At 45.7% G+C, this 19,233-nt stretch overlaps 2 protein-coding genes and 1 non-coding gene across 5 annotated transcripts in view; 2 read left to right on the forward strand and 1 right to left on the reverse strand.

The window, feature by feature from the left end:
* The window catches only part of Itgb1bp1 (integrin subunit beta 1 binding protein 1), an 18,363-nt gene extending 16,339 nt beyond the window's left edge, over positions 1–2,024 (reverse strand). The window contains exon 1 of one of the 2 annotated variants that reach the window (XM_021178726.2): positions 1,851–2,024. The gene's annotated coding sequence lies outside the window, so the exon portion shown is untranslated. Of the gene's footprint in view, positions 1–1,224; positions 1,803–1,850 lie in introns of those variants that run through there. The other variant, XM_029484889.1, reaches the window with a different exon arrangement.
* Positions 2,025–2,042: 18 nt separating this feature from the next.
* The window catches only part of Cpsf3 (cleavage and polyadenylation specific factor 3), a 29,033-nt gene continuing 11,842 nt past the window's right edge, over positions 2,043–19,233 (forward strand). The window contains exons 1-10 of one of the 2 annotated variants that reach the window (XM_021178914.1): positions 2,043–2,289; positions 6,471–6,534; positions 8,177–8,274; positions 9,662–9,790; positions 11,479–11,656; positions 13,123–13,212; positions 14,298–14,448; positions 16,587–16,762; positions 17,297–17,455; positions 18,489–18,635. In XM_021178914.1, coding sequence (XP_021034573.1) covers positions 2,240–2,289; positions 6,471–6,534; positions 8,177–8,274; positions 9,662–9,790; positions 11,479–11,656; positions 13,123–13,212; positions 14,298–14,448; positions 16,587–16,762; positions 17,297–17,455; positions 18,489–18,635 — 1,242 coding nt within the window. In that variant the 5' untranslated portion in view covers positions 2,043–2,239. The remainder of the gene's footprint in view (positions 2,290–6,470; positions 6,535–8,176; positions 8,275–9,661; positions 9,791–11,478; positions 11,657–13,122; positions 13,213–14,297; positions 14,449–16,586; positions 16,763–17,296; positions 17,456–18,488; positions 18,636–19,233) is intronic. The other variant, XM_029484888.1, reaches the window with a different exon arrangement.
* On the forward strand, positions 3,670–3,802 carry LOC115032839. Its single transcript, XR_003838499.1, has one exon. It is a non-coding gene; the product is annotated as a small nucleolar RNA SNORA21 (small nucleolar RNA).

Raw genomic sequence — 19,233 nt, forward strand, 5'->3', positions numbered from 1 at the left:
AAAAAAAAAAAAAAAAGTGGTTCTGTTGTTAGAATCTTCAAGCATTCCCCACAGATCCTTGGCAATGATTGAATATCACCAAGGCCTTTGCAACTTCTCAAAACTTGCTCTGCAGCATCAATCCAGGAACTGAGATGGGGAAAGAACTGGTTAGTCTTTGATATCTGCTGCTGTTCGGGATGTATGTACTTAATCAAATTGTTCTTGCTTCTAAATTACTCATGCATAAAAATGAGCCAGGGGATGCTATCTGTCAGCTGAAAGTTACCCAGATTCATCAAATGCAAAAACTGCCAGAGGCTCTGACCTGCTCCTCCCTCATCTCTCCTACTCAGGCAATTAAGCCATCACTGGTAGGAGTCAGAAAATCATCAATCCCTCACTGTTCTTCAACCTTCACATCCAACTAAGGACCAGGATCCCAGGTCCATGGCAGAATCTGCCTCAGCTTGGTAACCAGCCCCACATCTTTGGGGGAACTAATGGCATTCTTTCAGCATGAATGTGATGATCCTCAATCTATAGAAAACACCCAAGTTCACAGTCTGACACACTTAAAGAATCCACACACCCACTATAGAGGCTTTGTGGATAAAAGCCCTTACTTTTAAAAAAGAAAAGGTGTGTGTAGGAGTAGATTGCCTCTGGAGCTGGTGTTGAGCCGCAAGCACCAGAACTTGGATCCTCAATAAGACAGGTAGATGCTCTTATCCACTGAGTCAGCTCTCTGAATGAATGATCTTGTCCTCCTTGTGGCTCTAAGGTCTGCCTTCACATTTTAGCCACAAAAAGGAGGAGGAGGAGAAGATAACAATGATTTCTTTCAAACACAGATCAGAGCTCAGTATTAGGCCGTTGTTCACCGGTGCCCTACAGTAACAGACTAAGGAAGGTCAAATCTCTCCAGCAAGACACGCAGGGCTCTCCAACCACTCTCTCTCAAGCTTGTCTTCCACAATGGGCTACACACTGAGTTCATCTCTCAGGAACGCAAAGCCACTTTGGTTCTGAGCGGTTCTAAGCTCCTGTATGTTCTTATGCTATCTAACTTTCCCTCCCACAGAACTCTCATTTTGTAAGTTTCTTGGCAACTACTTGCCTCGCACAACTTATTTCGGGCCTTTTAAAGAAAGCCTTCCTTGGACCTTCAGGTTGGACTAAAAGACATCAGATCACAGTATTAAAATATGTCATCTTCTTAAAACTCCCACTCCCTCAACTAACCAGTGCAAGGCGAGGCTGAATTAGTTCTCAGTAGATAGACAATATGGAAGAGGGCTCGTTACAGGGTTCTGACAATTGCCCTAGGCGGTGATATCCAATATACAACTTGCACTGAACTCCAACGTCGCCAAGATGCTCCAGAAACCGCTAGCCCTCACTCCGGCCCATCTGGAGCAGCCGGTCCCTAGGGTCAAGGGAGCCTTCCGAGCAGTGAGAACGCCCAGCTGCATTCAAGTGAGTCAACCAAGCCAGAGACTCAATAACTTGCCCCACATCACAAAGTTTACTTGGGGACCCCGACAAGATCAGGCTTCCAAAGCTCTGCACACATGCCTCGCACAAGTGAGGATGTAGACAGCTAACTCCAACCCCACCGGTGCAGCAACAAGCAGAGGGAGGCCTCAGGCTCTTGCCGAGCCTGGTCCCCGGGGAGGCAGGCCGTAGACCTGTCACGGGAACGCGGGTCCCTCCCTGACCGGGCGCCGAGCTCCTCTTCCTTTCCCCGGTTTGCACTCTGTCGGTGCCTCAGCCTCGGGACGTGGAGGGAATGGGAGGACGGCGGGCTGCGGGGGACTCCCCACACACCCGCACCCTCTGGCCCGACTGAGGCGAGGCCCGGCTCTCACCTCGCCTCCTCGGCTCGTTCCCCGGTCGCCCCGGCCTCGCGGGGTGTGAGATGGTCCAGCGGCGGCGGCCGGGAAGCTACTCCAGTTCCTATTCCAGCTCCGGCTTTGCCACTTTTCCTGCCCTGGTCCGCTGGGCCACGCCCCTATCATGCGCAGGCGCAGTCCTTAGTCCGCTCCTCCAGTTCCTTAACTGCACCTCCGGGAACCTAAAGAACCTCGTTCTCGAACCGGAAGTTGGAGGGCCGAATCTAGCTCCGAGAGCGCTAGAGCGCCGGAAGTTGTGTGTTGGTGGTGGGGTTTTTTTCTTCTTCGGTTTGCAGTAGCTGTGCTTTGAATTTAGAGACTGCGGCGACGGGTTCGTGATCCACGCTGCTCCTGAGATTGCCAGGATGTCTGCGATTCCTGCAGAGGAGAGCGACCAGCTGCTGATCCGACCCCTGTAAGGGATGAGCTAGAGAGGGACCGAGCCCCCCCCACCCCCGTATGTGTGAGAGCCTGGAGGGACCCCCGCGGAGGCAGCTGCGGGTCCAGCCTCTCAGGTTCAAGGGATTTGGAGAACGTTGATCAATGGGCCATCTAGGTTGAATGTCATTTTTCCTTCAGTCTCGGGGAGGGTATGTCGGAGTTGGGAAAAAATTCAGGTCATTGGGTGTTTTCATAAAGAAAGGGTTGCCAATTAACACAAGTCTGGATCTCGTACATCAGGGCAAGCCTTGAGGGAACCGACAGAGGACAGTGTAAGGAAGAACTGCATCTGCCTCCTTTCCACGACCCTACACGTGCTCAGATGGGCGGGGAAATTAAAGACGTGGTGTGTGTACTTTGAGAGCTCAGACCTTAGCAGAAGGTAGGAGGACATTGGAGAGGGGAAAGCTGAGGTGTTTCAGCGAGAATTTAAGAGCTAAATCACCATAAAAGACTGATTTTAGTGGAAATGGCGTTCTGGAATGTTTTGTAGAGAATTGCCTCACACATTTAAAGGTGCAGAACATACTGGATGAGCGATGAGACTCATCCAATACACATGGTTGTTGTTCAGTATGAGACACTATTTGGCACCACATGAATGTGTACATTTTCAAAGGCTGGAAACTATCTCCTTTACCCATTCATAAAGTAAGATTTACTGAGCACTTACCAATGAATGTACCCAAGTGTTGCTGTCATCTCCCTATATACACTAAGCAAATATCAAAATCACCAGACATGGGCTGAGTTCATTGATTTCACGCCTTTGGTGAAATTGTAAAGTGGGGAGTGCTGGAATGAGTTTGTGAAAATAGACAGCTACCTTGGTGTCAGACCTGAAACCCAGTCTTCCTGCTTAATACGGAAGTAGCCTCAATGAACCCACTTCCTCATGTGGAAAAAATCCCTCACTGTGAGGAGTGCTTGCTCTTGGGCAGTGCAGTAAGTGATACCAGTGACCATGCTCAGTGCTCATTTTGACATCTGTTTAAGGAGTATAGGTCAGCACTGTGCTGAGTCTCAAAACAGTTGGAAACTACTTCTGACAGATCTCCCGCATCCTGAAAATGTGATTGACATTCAAGCTAAGGCTTAAAGACTTGGTAAAAATTAAAGACAGTATAGGAACCATAATGTTCCAGGCAAACACAAAGGTTCTGATTTATGGCCAGTTTTACTTTGGTTGCAGGTAATTAGCAGACGGATTGGGGCAGGCTATCCCTACCTTACGAAGGACCTTGTATACATACTAAAGAGCTTGACTGTTTATCACACCAGTTATAGTAAGCCAACAAAAGATTTGAAGCAACTGTGTAATACAGTGAGAATTAGATTAAAGTTGTGGCTACTTTCCCTTTTGAAAGCATTCATTCAGTGGCCTTTTGCTAGTGAGCCACTGAGCTGTCCTGAAGGAGCAGAGTGAAAACATCACTTTTGGGAGAAGTGGTGACGTGTTGTTTGCTTCAATCAGTGTTGTGACAAGAAAAACAAGGAACAGCGCGAGTGTGGTAGACAAATATGGAGGAAGTGAGGAGAATCTGGTAGGGTGTAACCACAGTCCGGTCCTGAGTGATGAGAGCTGGTAGCCAGTGAAGGGGCGGGGAGGTGATGGAGTAGAAAGGAGTGGATTTGAGGAGTTCAGGAGTAAAGTCTTGAGGGATTTACAAGTGGTCAGATGTCATCTGCAGGGATAGTGGCGGGACACCGGCAGAGAGTACACGTCAGGTCCCTTGGTTCTGTACGGGAGGTACAGCAAGGGAGAAAGTTTGATCTTGTTGTTTGGTGGGAGCTGTAGATATGTAACTCACCATACCCTATAGAGCTGTGCACTTCGGTATGTGCTTGTTTGCTTTGGAGTATGTATGTGTCTGTAGGTTTTCTGTTAACATAGGATCTGGCTAGGTAGCACACACTGGCCTGCAACAAACCCATGACAATTCTCTTGCCTCAGTCTCCCAGTGTTAGGATTATAGGAGTGTGCTATCCTGATGAGCTCCGATGGTTTTTAGTGTGTTTGGAGAATTATATAGCCTTTGCTATGACTATAGTGCCCAATCCCAGGACACCTGCATTACCCTTTCTAAAGAGCACATTAGGCTCCACACTCAGGTCTCGCCACCCTCCCAAACCTTCAGCAACCACCTGTCTATTTTTCCTTCTCTGTGGATTTGCCTTTTTGAGACATTTTATATAAATAGAATTACACGGTATGGGCCCTTGGTGCCTGGTTTATTTCACCTAGCATAACATTTCTAAGGTTCTGATTTGGGAGTTTTTAATTCACTTGGCAAACATTTCAGACCCCATAGCAATAGCAGAGTGAACAAGATAGACAAGTTTCTTTTTTTTTTTTTTTTTTTAAAGATTTATTTATTTATTATATGTAAGTACACTGTAGCTGTCTTCAGACACTCCAGAAGAGGGCNNCANATCTCNTTACGGATGGTTGTGAGCCACCATGTGGTTGCTGGGATTTGAACTCTGGACCTTCGGAAGAGCAGTCGGGTGCTCTTACTCACTGAGCTATCTCACCAGCCCCCGACAAGTTTCTTAATAGAGCTTCAATTTTAATGTGTGAAGTACACCATAAACGGAATACCTTCATGTAGCTGTGTTACCCTGCAGTAATGGGGATGGCAGAGTGAGGCTTGCTATAAAGGATAACTTAGAGTTGGTAGTTGAGAAAGTGTCTGAGAAGATGAAACCTGACTGAGACCCACATGTTCTAAAGGAGCCTGTTGTGTTGGGAGCTGAGAGCCGAACACTCCAGGAAGAGCCAGTCCAGGGGCCTGTGAAAACTAGCTTGGCCTACTAAACATGAAGTGCCTAGCAGCAACCCAGCAAAGAGGCTGAAATGGCAGGTACAGGTACCAGAGGTCTAGAATTCAGAACAGTCTGAGCTGCAGACACAGACAGCATGTCGGATGCATGAATGGAAAGACCATGAAGTTGGGAAGAGGGCCAGGAGAGACTCTGGGATGTTAGCATTCAGAGGTTAGAGAGCCAAGGCAGATAAGTGAAGAAGGGGGAAAAAAAAACACTGGGAAAGCCAGGAAGACAGACCAGAGTGTGGAGTCAGAGAAGCCAGGAAGTGCTTGAGGGAACACTTAAGCAAGGACGGTAATGGCTGCCAAGGGGACTGGTTGGCTTAAGGACCAAGTAGAGCTGTTTGCACTTAGCAGCAAGAACAATCTCAGAAAAGTAGCTGGAAAGGGCTGGTAAATAGAGTGGGGGTTTTTAGGAGGGGTATGCAGACAGGCAGCTCTGTGGGGAAGCTGACTTAAGAACAAAATGAGAATCATGGAGATAAAAATCAAGGAATTTTAATTGAAGACAAAAAAAATGACCATGGAATTTATTCATTTATTTCTTTGAGACAGAGTCTCACTATGTTCCCTGACTGTCATGGAGTTCTCTATAGGCCAGGCTGGCCCCAGATCTACAGAGCTCCACCCACCAGACAGCTTTATTCTCTATCTACCCCCCAAGTGCTAGAATTGCATCCCTATTGTTTCTTACTCTCTGAGTCTGTGGCTAGCCCAGTGGTAAGGGTCTATCTCATCCCTGTTTGCTCCTAGATCACGAGGTCTTTGAGGTCTGATCACTCTGATACACCCGTCCTAGGCAGTTAGTATCACACTTAAAAGAGTTCATTTTGAGCGAGATTTGGGGGGAAACATCCAACAAGCTGTTATTTTTAGTTTAAGGTGTGCCCAAAGGGAAAGGGCTGAAGCCATGGCAACCAGGCTACGTGGTGGTAAGCTAATCTCAAGGTAACACTTTGTTCTAGAAGGATTACTAAACTGCTTGTTTACATCTTAAAATCCCACAGTGCCCACCCTCTCCACCCGCCGCTCCCGAGGATTGCTTTTCACCTTTTCCTACACCGGCATTCATCCTCTGTTTGAACTCTAGAACTGTCCTTCCTCAGGAATTAAGTGACTACTGTCATAACTCGGGCAGTTTAAGTTGTAAAAGAGTTTGAATTTAGTATGTTGAGTGTTACTGTGGTGGGGTGAGACAGGTCGTACTGAACACTGACGTCTTTGCCGTGGCCCCTAATGCTGCCGTTGTCAGTGTGTGCCTCCAAACCGAGCTCTGGCTGCTTGATTGCTTTTTAATCGCCTTATTTCTCCCCTTGACTGTTTGCAGTGGTGCTGGGCAAGAAGTGGGAAGATCATGTATTATTCTGGAGTTCAAAGGAAGGAAAATCATGGTAATTATTATTGTTGCTGTTATTGCTATTTGGTACTGGAAATTGGATTTTGGGCCATGTGTGAGCCAGGCATGTGGCCTGCTGCTGAATCACACTCTTAGCCTAGAGAGCGATTATTTATACTGCCAAGAAAACAGTGTAGTGCTGTCTGTACTGGCTGTTAGATCTGTCCTACTGAGCTAGTTATCTCTGTAGCCCTATCTGAGAGAGGTATGTGTGTATGGAGCTAACACTCTGTGCTGAGAGAAAGCCTAACACACTTTGCTTAGTAATTAAAAGCATTAAGTAACCTAAAAAAAAATATAATGTAACACTGTAAAACTGCCAGCTAGATCTGCCAGACTATTGTCTCTTCAAAGTCCTTGTGATTCCCTTGTCTAGACAACCTGAGAACCCCACTCCTTTGGAAGACATCAAGTATTAACTGCCTTCAATAGGTGTCAACTTTGCCCACCGCACAAGTGACACCAGTCCTGCTGGCTCTGCCAGGCCCAATTCTTTGCCTGAGAGGCTGAAGGATCGGGGGCACTGGTTCCAAAGTTCCCAGGAGAAAGGAGGACACTGGCTCTAGTTCCTTGATGCTCCTTTCTTTAGTTCTCTAGGTTTGTTTTGTTTTGTTTTAAGAAGACTTATTTTTTTATTTAATGTATGTGAGTACACTGTAGCTGCCTTCAAACACACCAGAAGAGGGCATCAGATCTCATTAAAAATGTTTGTGAAAGCCGGGCATTGGTGGCGCACGCCTTTAATCCCAGCACTCGGGAGGCAGAGGCAGGCGGATTTCTGAGTTCGAGGCCAGCCTGGTCTACAGAGTGAGTTCCAGGACAGCCAGGGCTACACAGAGAAACCCTGTCTCGAAAAACCAAAAAATAAATAATAAATAAATAAATAAATAAATAAATAAAAATAAAAATGTTTGTGAGATGTGGAATTGAACTCAGGACCCCTGGAAGAGCATCCACTTAACCACTAAGCCATCTCTCTAGTCCCTAGTTCTCTTAGTCTTAAAAGAACCACCATGTATCCACCAGAGTCACCTAATTAAAAAATTATGTTATGTGTATGAGTATTTGGCTTGTATGGATATCTGTGCACCATGTTTGTGCCTGGTGCTTGCAGAGGCCAGGAAAGGGCATTGATTCTCCTAGAAATACAGTTATAGATGGTTGTGAACTTCCATGTGATTGCTAGGGACTGAACTCGGGACCTCTGGAAGAGCAGACAGTGCTCTTAACCACTGAGTCATCTCTCTAGCCCTCATTTAAGCATTTCTTAACTTGGAAGTAACACCTCGTAGAATGAATCCCCAGTCACCAGCTTATAGGAATATGTTGGTGGTGCTCTCCCTCATGGGAGAATGCCCCAAAGCTACAAACTTATAAATGTCTGCCGACTTCTTAGCAGAGTACTTGAGGAAGAACTCATTTGTAGAGTGAACCCCAGCAAATCTGTGCTGCTAAATGTGAGCTATATCTAAAGAGATTGAAGCTACTGCAGCACATCCTGGCTTTCGTGAGACAGTTGAGTGCACGTGTACTGGGCTCCTCTGAGTGTGGTCCCAGTGTCTGCCTGCTGGATGAGGTTTATCAGATGTGTAGCAGGTTGTCATCTGCTTTGTCTGTTTGGATTTTTCCTCCTTCAGCTGGACTGTGGGATCCACCCTGGCCTGGAAGGAATGGATGCTCTTCCTTACATTGACCTCATTGACCCAGCTGAGATCGACCTTCTATTGATCAGTCAGTAAGTTTCCCCTTTAAAGATTACACCTGTCTACAAGCCTTTGCTGAGATGGTCAGTTTTTCCAGGCTTTGGTGTGGGTTGTTGTTTGCATTGTGTGTGTGTTCTCATGTGCATGCTGGTGAGTGTATGAGCATGCACATGCCACAGTGTTCGTGAGAGTCAGAGGACAACCTTGCTTGTTGGCAAGTCCCTTTATCCTCTGAGCCATCTTGCTGGTCAGATTTAAAAAAAAAAAAAAAAAAAGATTTATTTATTTTATTTGTATGAGTACACTGTAGCTGTCTTCAGACACACCAGAAGAGAGCGCCAGATCCCATTACAGATGGTTGTGAGCCATCATGTGGTTGCTGGGATTTGAACTCAGGACCTATGGAAGAGCAGTCTGTGCTCTTAACCACTGAGCCATCTCTCCAGCCCCGCTGGTCAGATTTTGTTACTTGTTTTTTTGATAAACTGCAACTGGTGTTGCATGCATTTAGTCCAGCACTGGGAGGCAGAGACAGGCAGATCTTTGTGAGTTGGGTTTAAGGCCTGATTAGTGAGCTCCAGGTCAGTCAGAGGTGTATAGTGAGAGTCTTTCTCAAAAGTAAAATAAAATGAAAATTTGAAAAGAATGAAGCCAAATGTGGCACCACTCTGTTCTCAGGCTAGAAAAGTTAACCAGGAAGCATCAGTGTGTGGCAGTGAGTGCTGAGGGGCTTGGGGGGGGAGTCATGTCTGCTGTGGGCCATCCTCAGGCGGGAAACTGAGGGAGCCCTCTCACAGGAACTCCTTGCTATCTTGTCACATTCCTCAGTAATAACTTCACTTATGGAGGATATGGCGATGCACACTTGTAGTCCCAACACTGAGAAGGCTGAGGCTGGAGGATTGCTGAGTCTGAAGCCAGTACAGGTGGCCCACCAAGACTATCTTGAAAAACTTCATTTAAAGATGGTGAAGCTAGGCAGTGGTGGTACATGCCTTTAATCCCAGCACTTGGGAGGCAGAAGTAGACCATCTCTTGAGTTCAAGGACAACCAGGGCTACACAGAGAAACCCTGCCTCAAAAAACCAAAAAAAAAAAAGACATGGTGATAGGTTTCAAATTTATTTCCCTAAATTGTTATAATTCTGGCTGTCAAGTGTCAAGAAAGTTCACGTTCTTTCCCTTCTGATAGTCACTGATAGAGTGGAGGGGCATCAGAAAAACAGGATGGGGTGCTAGCTGCCGGGCCTGACAGGAGTTTGATCCCCAGACCCCATGCTGGAAGGAGAGCACTGGTCTGCCTCCTCGGTCTCCTCACAGCGTCCCGCTGTACTTAGCACACTTTTGTCCGTTGAGCAGGAATTGGGGCAGTGCTGGCCTCTGATATCTGAAGCCCTGATGGCCCTGTTTCTTTTTCAGTTTCCATTTGGATCACTGTGGAGCCCTGCCCTGGTTCCTTCAGAAGACAAGTTTCAAAGGACGGACGTTTATGACCCACGCTACGAAAGCTATTTATAGATGGCTTCTCTCAGACTATGTCAAAGTCAGGTGAGTCACTTCACTGGGTTCCATAGACTGCACCGATACGTGCAGTTCAAGATGCAGACCCTGTCATGTCTCAGAAGGATGCTATGATCCAACTCCAGGATGTGTCTTATACATCAGCGCCATCTGACTTTAGTTTCTATATGGTTTACATTCTTACAAACGTAGAACCAAATCTAGAACTGAAGGTCTGATAGAAATGCTCTGTAAGTAGCTCTTGGACATTTTATTAATTTAAGACTGGCTACCTTAAGCAGTGATACTTAGGGAATCCTTTGTTCGGACAGTCTGACCCAGAATGTTGTCTTAAGCAAAGCTGTTCTCTGGGGGAGTTGGCACCAGTTGTAAGAGAAATGTCCACTCCTGTTCCACCAAGGGTACATCTTGCCTGTGACGCCCGCGATGTGAAGTATTAGCCTTTGGAAGTTGGCTTTAACTTACGGATATTTCAAAAGGTGTTTGTTATTCTTCATATGTAAATGCAAAGGAATGGAAAGCTGTGTAACGCTAATGCTGTTAACAGGAACCACAGGCCTCAGTGTGCAGACCCTGTAACCCTCACCAACTCATGATGCCAGGTCCACTGTGAGTCCCATTTTACAGACAGTGCCAGTGAGGCACATAGAGGTTATTTGCCTAAAGCAGTCTCAGTAAGAGTCAGCTGACCTATGAACTTATCCAGTATGGCTACAGAGTCTGTTGAAGTTCATTTGTATAATTTCTAGGTGATAAGTTATACCTAACTTTGAGAGAGGTCTTTTTCCAGGGCCAGTGATAATCTCTGCTATGTGTTTGTGTGTATGAACGTTTTGAGAAATACCATATTAAAGAATAGATTTATATCTGGGCCTCATAGCACAAGTCCATGATCCCAGCACAGGATCATACAAGAAGGTTACAAGTTCACGATGTGGTGGTTTGAATAGGTTTGATTCCCCATAGACTCATGAGTTTAAATGCTTGGCCCATGGGGAGTCGCACTGTTATGAGGTGTGGCCTTATTGAAGGAAGTGCATCACTGTAGACGGGCTTTGAGGTCTCTTACATATACTCAAGCCACATTTAGTGTGAAGCACAGTGGTCTCCTCCTGGCTGCCTCTGATCAAGCTGTAGAACTCTTGGCTCCTCCGGCACATTGCCTGCACGATGCCATGCTTCCCGTCATGATAATGAACTAAACCTCTGACAGTATAAGCCAGCTCCAGTGAAATGTTTTCCTTTGTAAGAGTTGCCTTGGTCATGGTGTTTCTCCACTGCAGTGGAAACCCTAAGACCCAAGGTCAGCCTGAGCAACTTAGTGAGACCCTATCTTCACAAAACAGCAGAAAGAATAAAGGCTGGGGGTGTAGCTCTGTGGTGCACCACCTGCCTGGCATCCATGCCTTGAACTCCAGTCTCCAGAACTTCCAAATGATAAATGTGTCTCAGTGTGCTGAGATCTCCTTAAAGTCAGGGCAGCTTTGAGTCACACTTAGCTCACAGTTAAGCTTTGCACCTGTGCACACTGTTGTATCATAATTATAGAAAACACTGGAGATTCTAAACACTGGGGTTTGTTGTTGCTGTTTTGTTTTCAGTATGGGAACTGAACCTGGAGCCTTGTATGTCATGGCAAATGCCCTGTCCCTGTCTATAACCTGTGCACTGTGACATTAAGAAACTTTTTATCCATATGTCACCTACAATTTCAGCAACATATCAGCAGATGACATGCTGTACACTGAGACAGACTTGGAAGAAAGCATGGACAAAATCGAAACCATCAATTTTCATGAAGTTAAGGAAGTTGCAGGAATCAAGTTCTGGTGTTACCATGCTGGCCATGTCCTGGGAGCAGCCATGTTTATGATAGAGATCGCCGGTGTGAAGGTACGCTCTAGCTTGGGTCCTTTCTCCCCAGGAGGAGTCAGTGCAGAGCTTCTTGCCCCTGAGAGGTGTAGAAACTTCCCTAAGACTTGCAGAATGTGGGAACACCAAAGTGGGTAAAGCAAAGTCACTGTTGGTTCTTTGAGGATATTCCTTCCCCATCATAACAGCAAGTTCTCCAGCCCACCACAGGCTTGGTCCCACTTCAGTGTCCATCAGAAAACTAGTTAGGGGAAACCTTCTGCCACTGCTTCTGTTTAAACTTAAACATGGCGGGCAAGATGGCTAAGCATATAAAGGTGCCTTCTGCACCAGCCTGTGGGCCTGAGCTCAGCTCCTAGAATTCAGGATAAAAGGAGAGAAGCAGCTCCCAAAGTCGCCCTCCACCTGCCCGCACCCACCCACCCACCCACCAGCACACACAATACAGCTAAAGTAAGGGTACCTGGCTAAAACATGGTTTGTGTTTATGTCCTTGGCTTGGAAGGATTCAGAGAAGCACCTGAGCAGGTGGCCTGTAGAAGTGAAGAGTTCTGTCAGCACAGAATTGTGCGGCCATGTTGGGGAGAGGGAGGTGGAAATGTCAGTGAATGTGAAAACCCAAGTGGACTAAGGAATAGTTTATTAGTGTGGGGTATGTGTGATTACACATGTGCATGCATGCCAGGGGGCAGAAGTGTGAGTGACTGTAGGTATGGGTAGTAAGAGGATAACTCGAAGGAATTGGTTTCTTCAACCATGTGAGTCCCAGGGATTGAACTCAGGTCATCAGGCTTGGTTGGCAGCAAGTGCCTTTACTGTCTGAGCCTTCTTGCTGACCCTGTCTACACTCTGGCTATACACCAGAATCAGCTAGGCAGCTGCTTAGAAATACCCATTGGATGAGACCTGGAGAGAAAAGCATGGTTTCTCTCCTGTAAGCTTTTAGTAATTCCACTTTAGAAACTGGAGAACATGGTTTACAGAAACATTGTAGCTGCCCGTCTATGTGAAATGTCTGCAAACCTAGTTGTACAGTGTCATCAGATTGCTTTTTTTTTTTTTTTCCAGACAGGGTTTCTCTGTGTATCCCTGGCTGCCCTGGAACTCACTTTGTAGACCAGGCTGGCCTCGAACTCAGCAGATTGCTCATTCTTGTGCTGCTCCAGGGTACCAAAAGTCAGCAGGAAATAGCAGAGTGCAGGTCTGATCTGACCTGCCAATAGTGATATGTAGATTACTTTTGAGGGTTGAGTATGGGATATAATTGTCTGGAAATTTAGATTTACTAATGGAAACACAGGTGTCTTTTGTGACTTAACTTACTTACATATTTAGAATTAGATACAGGCATTGCATCTAGTAGAATTCCTTAGGTATAGACAGGTAAGTTTTCTTTTTTAAATTCAGTTTTGACTTGAGGGTTTGACTGCTTACTAGTAAGAGGAGCCTTTCCCAAGTCTTGATACTCTAGTTCTATGTGTTCACAGCTTTTGTATACAGGTGATTTCTCAAGACAAGAAGACAGACACCTAATGGCCGCTGAGATTCCTAATATTAAGCCAGACATCCTGATCATTGTAAGTATTAACGGACTGGATTACAGTTAGTGTAATGTAATCCTGAACTTTTTCTAGTGGGAAAAAAAAAACCCACAGTGTCCCGGTCCTGACATCCTGGTGGACAATGTCATGGTCCTGATATCCTGGTGGACAGTGTCACGGTCCTGATATCCTTGATGGGCATCTATGGTTTATTCATATGGGGATTTTCTTGTCTCTTTTTTGTCTCTCCCCATTGCTATACAGTACATTCTTGGTAATCTAGTTTTAGAACCATGGTCTGTCTGTGCAGCATGAGAAGCAAGGTGGGTCTCCCTGCCACCTGCCATATCTTTCCCTAGGTGATTTTGTTGAGAAAGATGTTAAATGGTTTTAGAGATGGCCCCTCTGCCTTGGCCGTGCTGAGGGCTTTGGCCTTTTGCACAGGGTGCTTGTCACATTCTGTTAGTTTGTAGGTCTCAAGGAAACAAAAGAATGAACTGTCATCAGAAGCAATTTTGAGGGGACTGATGGTTGACAGTGTCAGGGAATGGTTGTCTTCTGGGCCTGTCATACACACAAGAGCATCAGTTACCTTTGGTCCCCATGGCTGTGGCTTGGACAAGGTTACTGAAGTATGAGGAGCCCCTGCCTGTTGCTGTCCTTGGGCAACATGCAGAGTGGAGTCCTTGTGGCTTGGCCGGGTGCTCAGCACAGGCACCAACCTTAAACTGGGGAAGATGCTTTCTAACCCTGGGAACAAGCAGCTCCTTCCATGTGACGTGTGCTGTAGAGCAAGGCCTCCCTGGCTATGACTTGTCTGGTGCTGCAGTGAGTGGGCTGGGCCTTGGATCCTGCATTTCTAGTAAGTACAGGAAGTGCAGCAGCGCCTGTGTAGTGAGGCTCCAGGGCCGGTTCTTGAATACAAGCCTGAGAAACATTACCTACTGATACTTCCAGGGCTTTAACCTTCCCCATGGTAGAAGAAAAAAAGATGTAGCAAAGTTATCTTGAGGGAAGAAGGAACATTTTATAGTGGCCCCTGACTTCATTTCCTTAGTGCTTAAGTTCTGAATTCCCCAGAGTGGTTGGTCTTAGTCTTACATATCTGATCTGTTATCTAGGAGTCTACGTATGGGACCCATATCCATGAGAAGCGTGAAGAGCGAGAAGCAAGATTCTGCAACACTGTGCACGACATTGTCAACAGAGGGGGCAGAGGGCTCATTCCTGTCTTTGCTCTCGGCAGAGCTCAGGAGCTGCTCCTGATTCTAGGTATTTGGGTGACTTACTCTCACAGCCTTGGGTAGAACAACTATTTTTTTAATACTACTTTATCTATATGCGTACTGTCTTCAGCCACACCAGAAAAGGGCATCAGATCCCATTACAGATGGTTGTGAGCCACCATGTGTTTCCTGGGATTTGAACTCAGGACCTCTGAAAGAGCAGTCAGTGCTCTTAACTGCTGAGCCATCTCTCCAGCCCCCAGATACAGCATTTTATCTTTACTTTAAAATGCTATTTGTACTGAAGTTGTACAACATGCACAAGACCCTAGGTTCAATCCCCAGTGCTACAGGGGGCATCTTGGGGACCTGTTGCTGGTGATAGCCAAGGGAGGCATGGGGACAGCACCTCATATCTACTGCTGTTAGAACCCACCTGGCATGCCTTTCTGGTTCCTCCAGTGTGAGAAGCGCTCCAGCATGAGCACGTGCAGGCCAGCTGTGACCCCTCCAGGTGTGAGGGGAGCTGGTGGAGGTTCTTGTCCTTCGTCCTTGCTGTTCTTACTGAGGTCTTGATTGATTATTTAGATAAGGTCTTACTGTGTAGCTCTCACTAGCCCAGAATTTCCAAGTACTGGGGTCCCAGGCCTGAACTTTCATCATTGTAGTGTTTCAGCAGGAAATACCCTGTCAATGAACATAAGAAGATGAGTTAGTACACAGAAAAACCCTGTTTCGAAAAATAATTAATTAATTAATTAATTAATAAAAGAAGATGAGTAGCCGGGTGTGGTGGCGCACGCCTTTAATCTCAGCACTCGGGAGGCAGAGGCAGGCAGATTTCTGAGTTTGAGGCCAGCCTGGTCTACAAAGTGAGTTCCAGGACAGCCAGGGCTATACAGAGAAACCCTGTCTCGAAAACCAAAAAAAAAAAAAAAAAAAAAAAAAAAAAAAAAAAAAAAAAAAAAAAAAATATGAGTTAGAGGAATAGAATGTAGAGTTTTCACAGAATATTAAGTATGCAAAAAAGAAAAAAGAAAAAAGGCCTGAAAGTCTACCCGTCCTAACAAACACAAAGGAGTGATAGGAAAGTGAGCCAGGTAAGTGACTGGGATCTGTTTCTCCGAGTGTCTTCTGAAGATTCCATCAGTGTGCATAGCTCTGTACTGTGAGGGTGTGCACTGTGCTCACTGACCCTCCTGAGCTTGAGCTGCCATGACTCCGTGAGGGACGCATTGTAGACAGTCGGGGGCCTGTGTTCACAGCAGGGTGGTGGGGTGAAGCAGAGGGGCCTGTCCTCTGTTCTCAGTCCTTGCATCTCTGAGATAGGGGTGAACAGTGTTCTTGTTACAGTGACTAGAAAACAGGCAAGGGCAGATAGGCTACCTAATGCCTCACGGAGAATGCGCTTGTCCAATTCCGTCCTCTGAGCCTGATGGTGATTCAAGTTGGTCCATCTAAATGTAGACTGAAAAGCTGTGTAACCAGCAGAGAGCAGGGGAGTGAAGGTGGCTCTGTGCTGTCACAGATAAGACGAGCAAGGAATGGCAGCTCGGCTGTGACCGTCCGTGTACTTCGTGTGCACTCCGGCTCCGATGCCCAAGCCTGGGCAAATGCTGGGGTTTAATGAGGTTTTCCCTGAAAACAGGAAAAAACAGGCCTTCAAGTAAAAGTATGTGTTCACAGCTTTCATTAATTAGTAATGAGCAGTTTGTGTGAAAGGTTTTTAGAAATACCACTATGTAATATTATTTAATAAGCAGTTGTTTGAAATAATAATTACATTAAGACCTGCACAACCACTCGGGAAGCAGAGGCAGGTAGCCCTCTGTTAGGTCATTGTCAGCCTGGTCTACATAGTGAGTTCCTGGACAGCCAGGGCCACACAGAGAAACCAATTTCTGAAAAACAAAACAAACAAAAAAAATATTAATCAGTATAAATATAAAATGAAGCAGCTGTTAAAGATTCCATATTTTTGATCATTGACACAACTTTGTTTTATTTTTAGATTTTATATTGCTAGGTAGATTTGTAGTTTAGTAATGATGAGGGTAGTTTTGATAAACTCATTAAAATACAGTTGTCTGGTACTCAGTTCAGATGTTTTATAGTCACTGTTATCGTGGTTTGGATTGCTCTCCTCGCCCGCTGAGGGATGCTTCCCCTGTGAAACCTCTGCAGATGAGTACTGGCAGAACCACCCGGAGCTGCACGACATCCCCATTTACTATGCATCGTCTCTGGCCAAGAAGTGCATGGCCGTGTACCAGACCTACGTGAACGCCATGAACGACAAGATCCGGAAGCAGATCAACATCAACAACCCCTTCGTTTTCAAGCACATCAGCAACCTCAAGGTGACCCTCTCAGAGGAGGGAGGCAGGGCGGGGCGCACAGTGGTGATGGGTGGCCACACTGCTGCTGAGGCTCTCTGCTCTCCAGCCAGCTTCATGGTGCTGGGATGCACTGGAGCCAGGCTTGCCCTTGCTCGGCGTCTCCATATTCCCTCATCCCAATATCAATTGATAGAAACGAATTTAATTTAAAGTATATTATGATTAAATGCTTTTCAAATATCATTAATTTTGTTTGGTTAGTTTTGTTTTGTTTTGAGACAAACATAGCCCTACATAGCCCTACATAGCCCTGGCTGTCCTGAAACTCACTCTGTAGACGAGGCTGGCCTTGAACTCAGAGATTTGCCTGCCATTGCCTTCTGAGTACTGATATTAAAGGCATTCTTCACCATGCCCAGCACATTTTAATTTTGTAATGTGGCACTTTACTTTGCTAGCTAGTCTCACCATGGCCCATGCAGAAGTGTGATTACTTTACATAGAGACTGTTTGACCAGGCTGGTGACTGTGACCCTTTAACCCTTTGTCTCTCAGAGCATGGATCACTTTGATGACATTGGCCCCAGTGTTGTGATGGCCTCACCAGGCATGATTCAAAACGGCTTATCCAGAGAGCTTTTTGAAAGCTGGTGTACAGATAAGAGGAATGGCGTCATCATAGCGGGGTACTGTGTCGAAGGGACACTTGCCAAGGTCAGTACCGTCCTGGGATTCGAGCCCATGTCTCATCGAGAATGCTGGCAGAGCTCCTGCTCAGGCTCTGTGCTTTTGGGCTTGGGGGTTATTTGCATAGGCTTTACCAGTTGTTTCCCCAGACATTTTTGCTCAAAATTACTAGATTTCTCAGATGAGGGGTGCACAACCATGACATGGACTTTTACACAGCTGTATAATGCGCCAGGGCTGACCACCATCTCTATTTTGGTATAAAATGGCTGTTCTTAGCATGTAGGATGTACACATTATACAGTACACTGCAGGACTTTAAAGGCTAATGGACATCCAGGCAAGCATGTTCTCTTGTCTTCTTGCTGCTAACATCTGTTTTAATTTAAAAATAGAGTGTGGTTTCTTGTTCTGATCATTTTCCTCTGTTGCCACATTCTTTTTTTTTTTTTTTTTTTTTTAAATTTTTTTTTTTTTTTTTTTTTAAAGATTTATTTATTTATTATATGTAAGTACACTGAGTACACTGTAGCTGTCTTCAGACACTCCAGAAGAGGGCGCCAGATCTCGTTACGGATGGTTGTGAGCCACCATGTGGTTGCTGGGATTTTAACTCTGGACCTTTGGAAGAGCAGTCGGGTGCTCTTACCCACTGAGCCATCTCACCAGCCCTGTTGCCACATTCTATGAAGTTGTTAGAGAGCCTGCTGGTCATTGCTGGTCATTTGCTTAGCTGGCTCCAGACTAGAGGTGTGTCTGTCCTGTGGGTTCTGCAGGGAAGCTGCTGTAGCAGAGCCAAGTGCAGCTTTGTGTACAGTTACAGGCTTCCCTCCAGCGCTGAACGCACTGGATCCTACTTAACTGTCTGACCTTCGATTAAATATTTACTCAATAAAAACCATAAGCGTTTAGTACTTACTAAATCAAGAACATCAGAAAGATGTTCATGGTACAGTTCACAAAGTTGACGTTAGAGATCGTGATTGTGCAAGACGTAACCAAAATGCACCTTCATTTATCTAATTGCAAAGTCTGTTTTTCTTGTATTTGTTTCCAACAGCACATCATGTCTGAGCCTGAAGAAATCACGACCATGTCTGGACAGAAGTTGCCACTGAAAATGTCGGTTGATTACATTTCTTTCTCTGCTCACACAGATTACCAGCAAACCAGTGAATTTATTCGTGCTCTGAAGCCACCTCACGTGGTTAGTCTGGGAATGGCATGTGTAGATAAAGCTGCATGAAACACACGGGGCTCCCACAGCCCAGCTCTTTGTGTTCCTTTGTGAACAGAGCATTCTACTTGCACTTGGTTTAACCTTTGCTCTTCCCCTTTGACTTAGGCCCACTGCACTGAGTCTCCTCACTTTACAGACTCCTCCAGACTCACCCCGTCCAGTGTTCTCTGTTTTCTGCTACCATTCCAATAGCCTGAGTGCCAGGCTATTGCATGTGATGACTGACCTGGAACCCCTAACTCCTTCTTTTGCCTGCTGTGTATCTGGCAAGTTGTGGAGGCTCTTTGTGCTTTCTATAAATAAAGGTGATAGCACTTTATAAGGTCATTGTGCAGAAAGACTGAGAGACACAGTGCCTGACCCATGGTGCATGCTTTATATTGTTATTAAATTAACAGTGCAAACATCATTTTCACAGAGGAGAAAGTCATAGTAAATGTCTAAGGTTTAATAGATAGAGATGTAAACACATACTGTGTTAGTTCCTTATGTATTAATATACTTGGTTTTTTGTTTTATTTTGGTTTGGTTTTGGTTTATCGAGACAGGGTTTCTCTGTATAGCC

Source organism: Mus caroli, chromosome 12 (assembly GCF_900094665.2).
Source record: "Mus caroli chromosome 12, CAROLI_EIJ_v1.1, whole genome shotgun sequence".
Classification (NCBI taxonomy): Eukaryota; Metazoa; Chordata; class Mammalia; order Rodentia; family Muridae; genus Mus; species Mus caroli.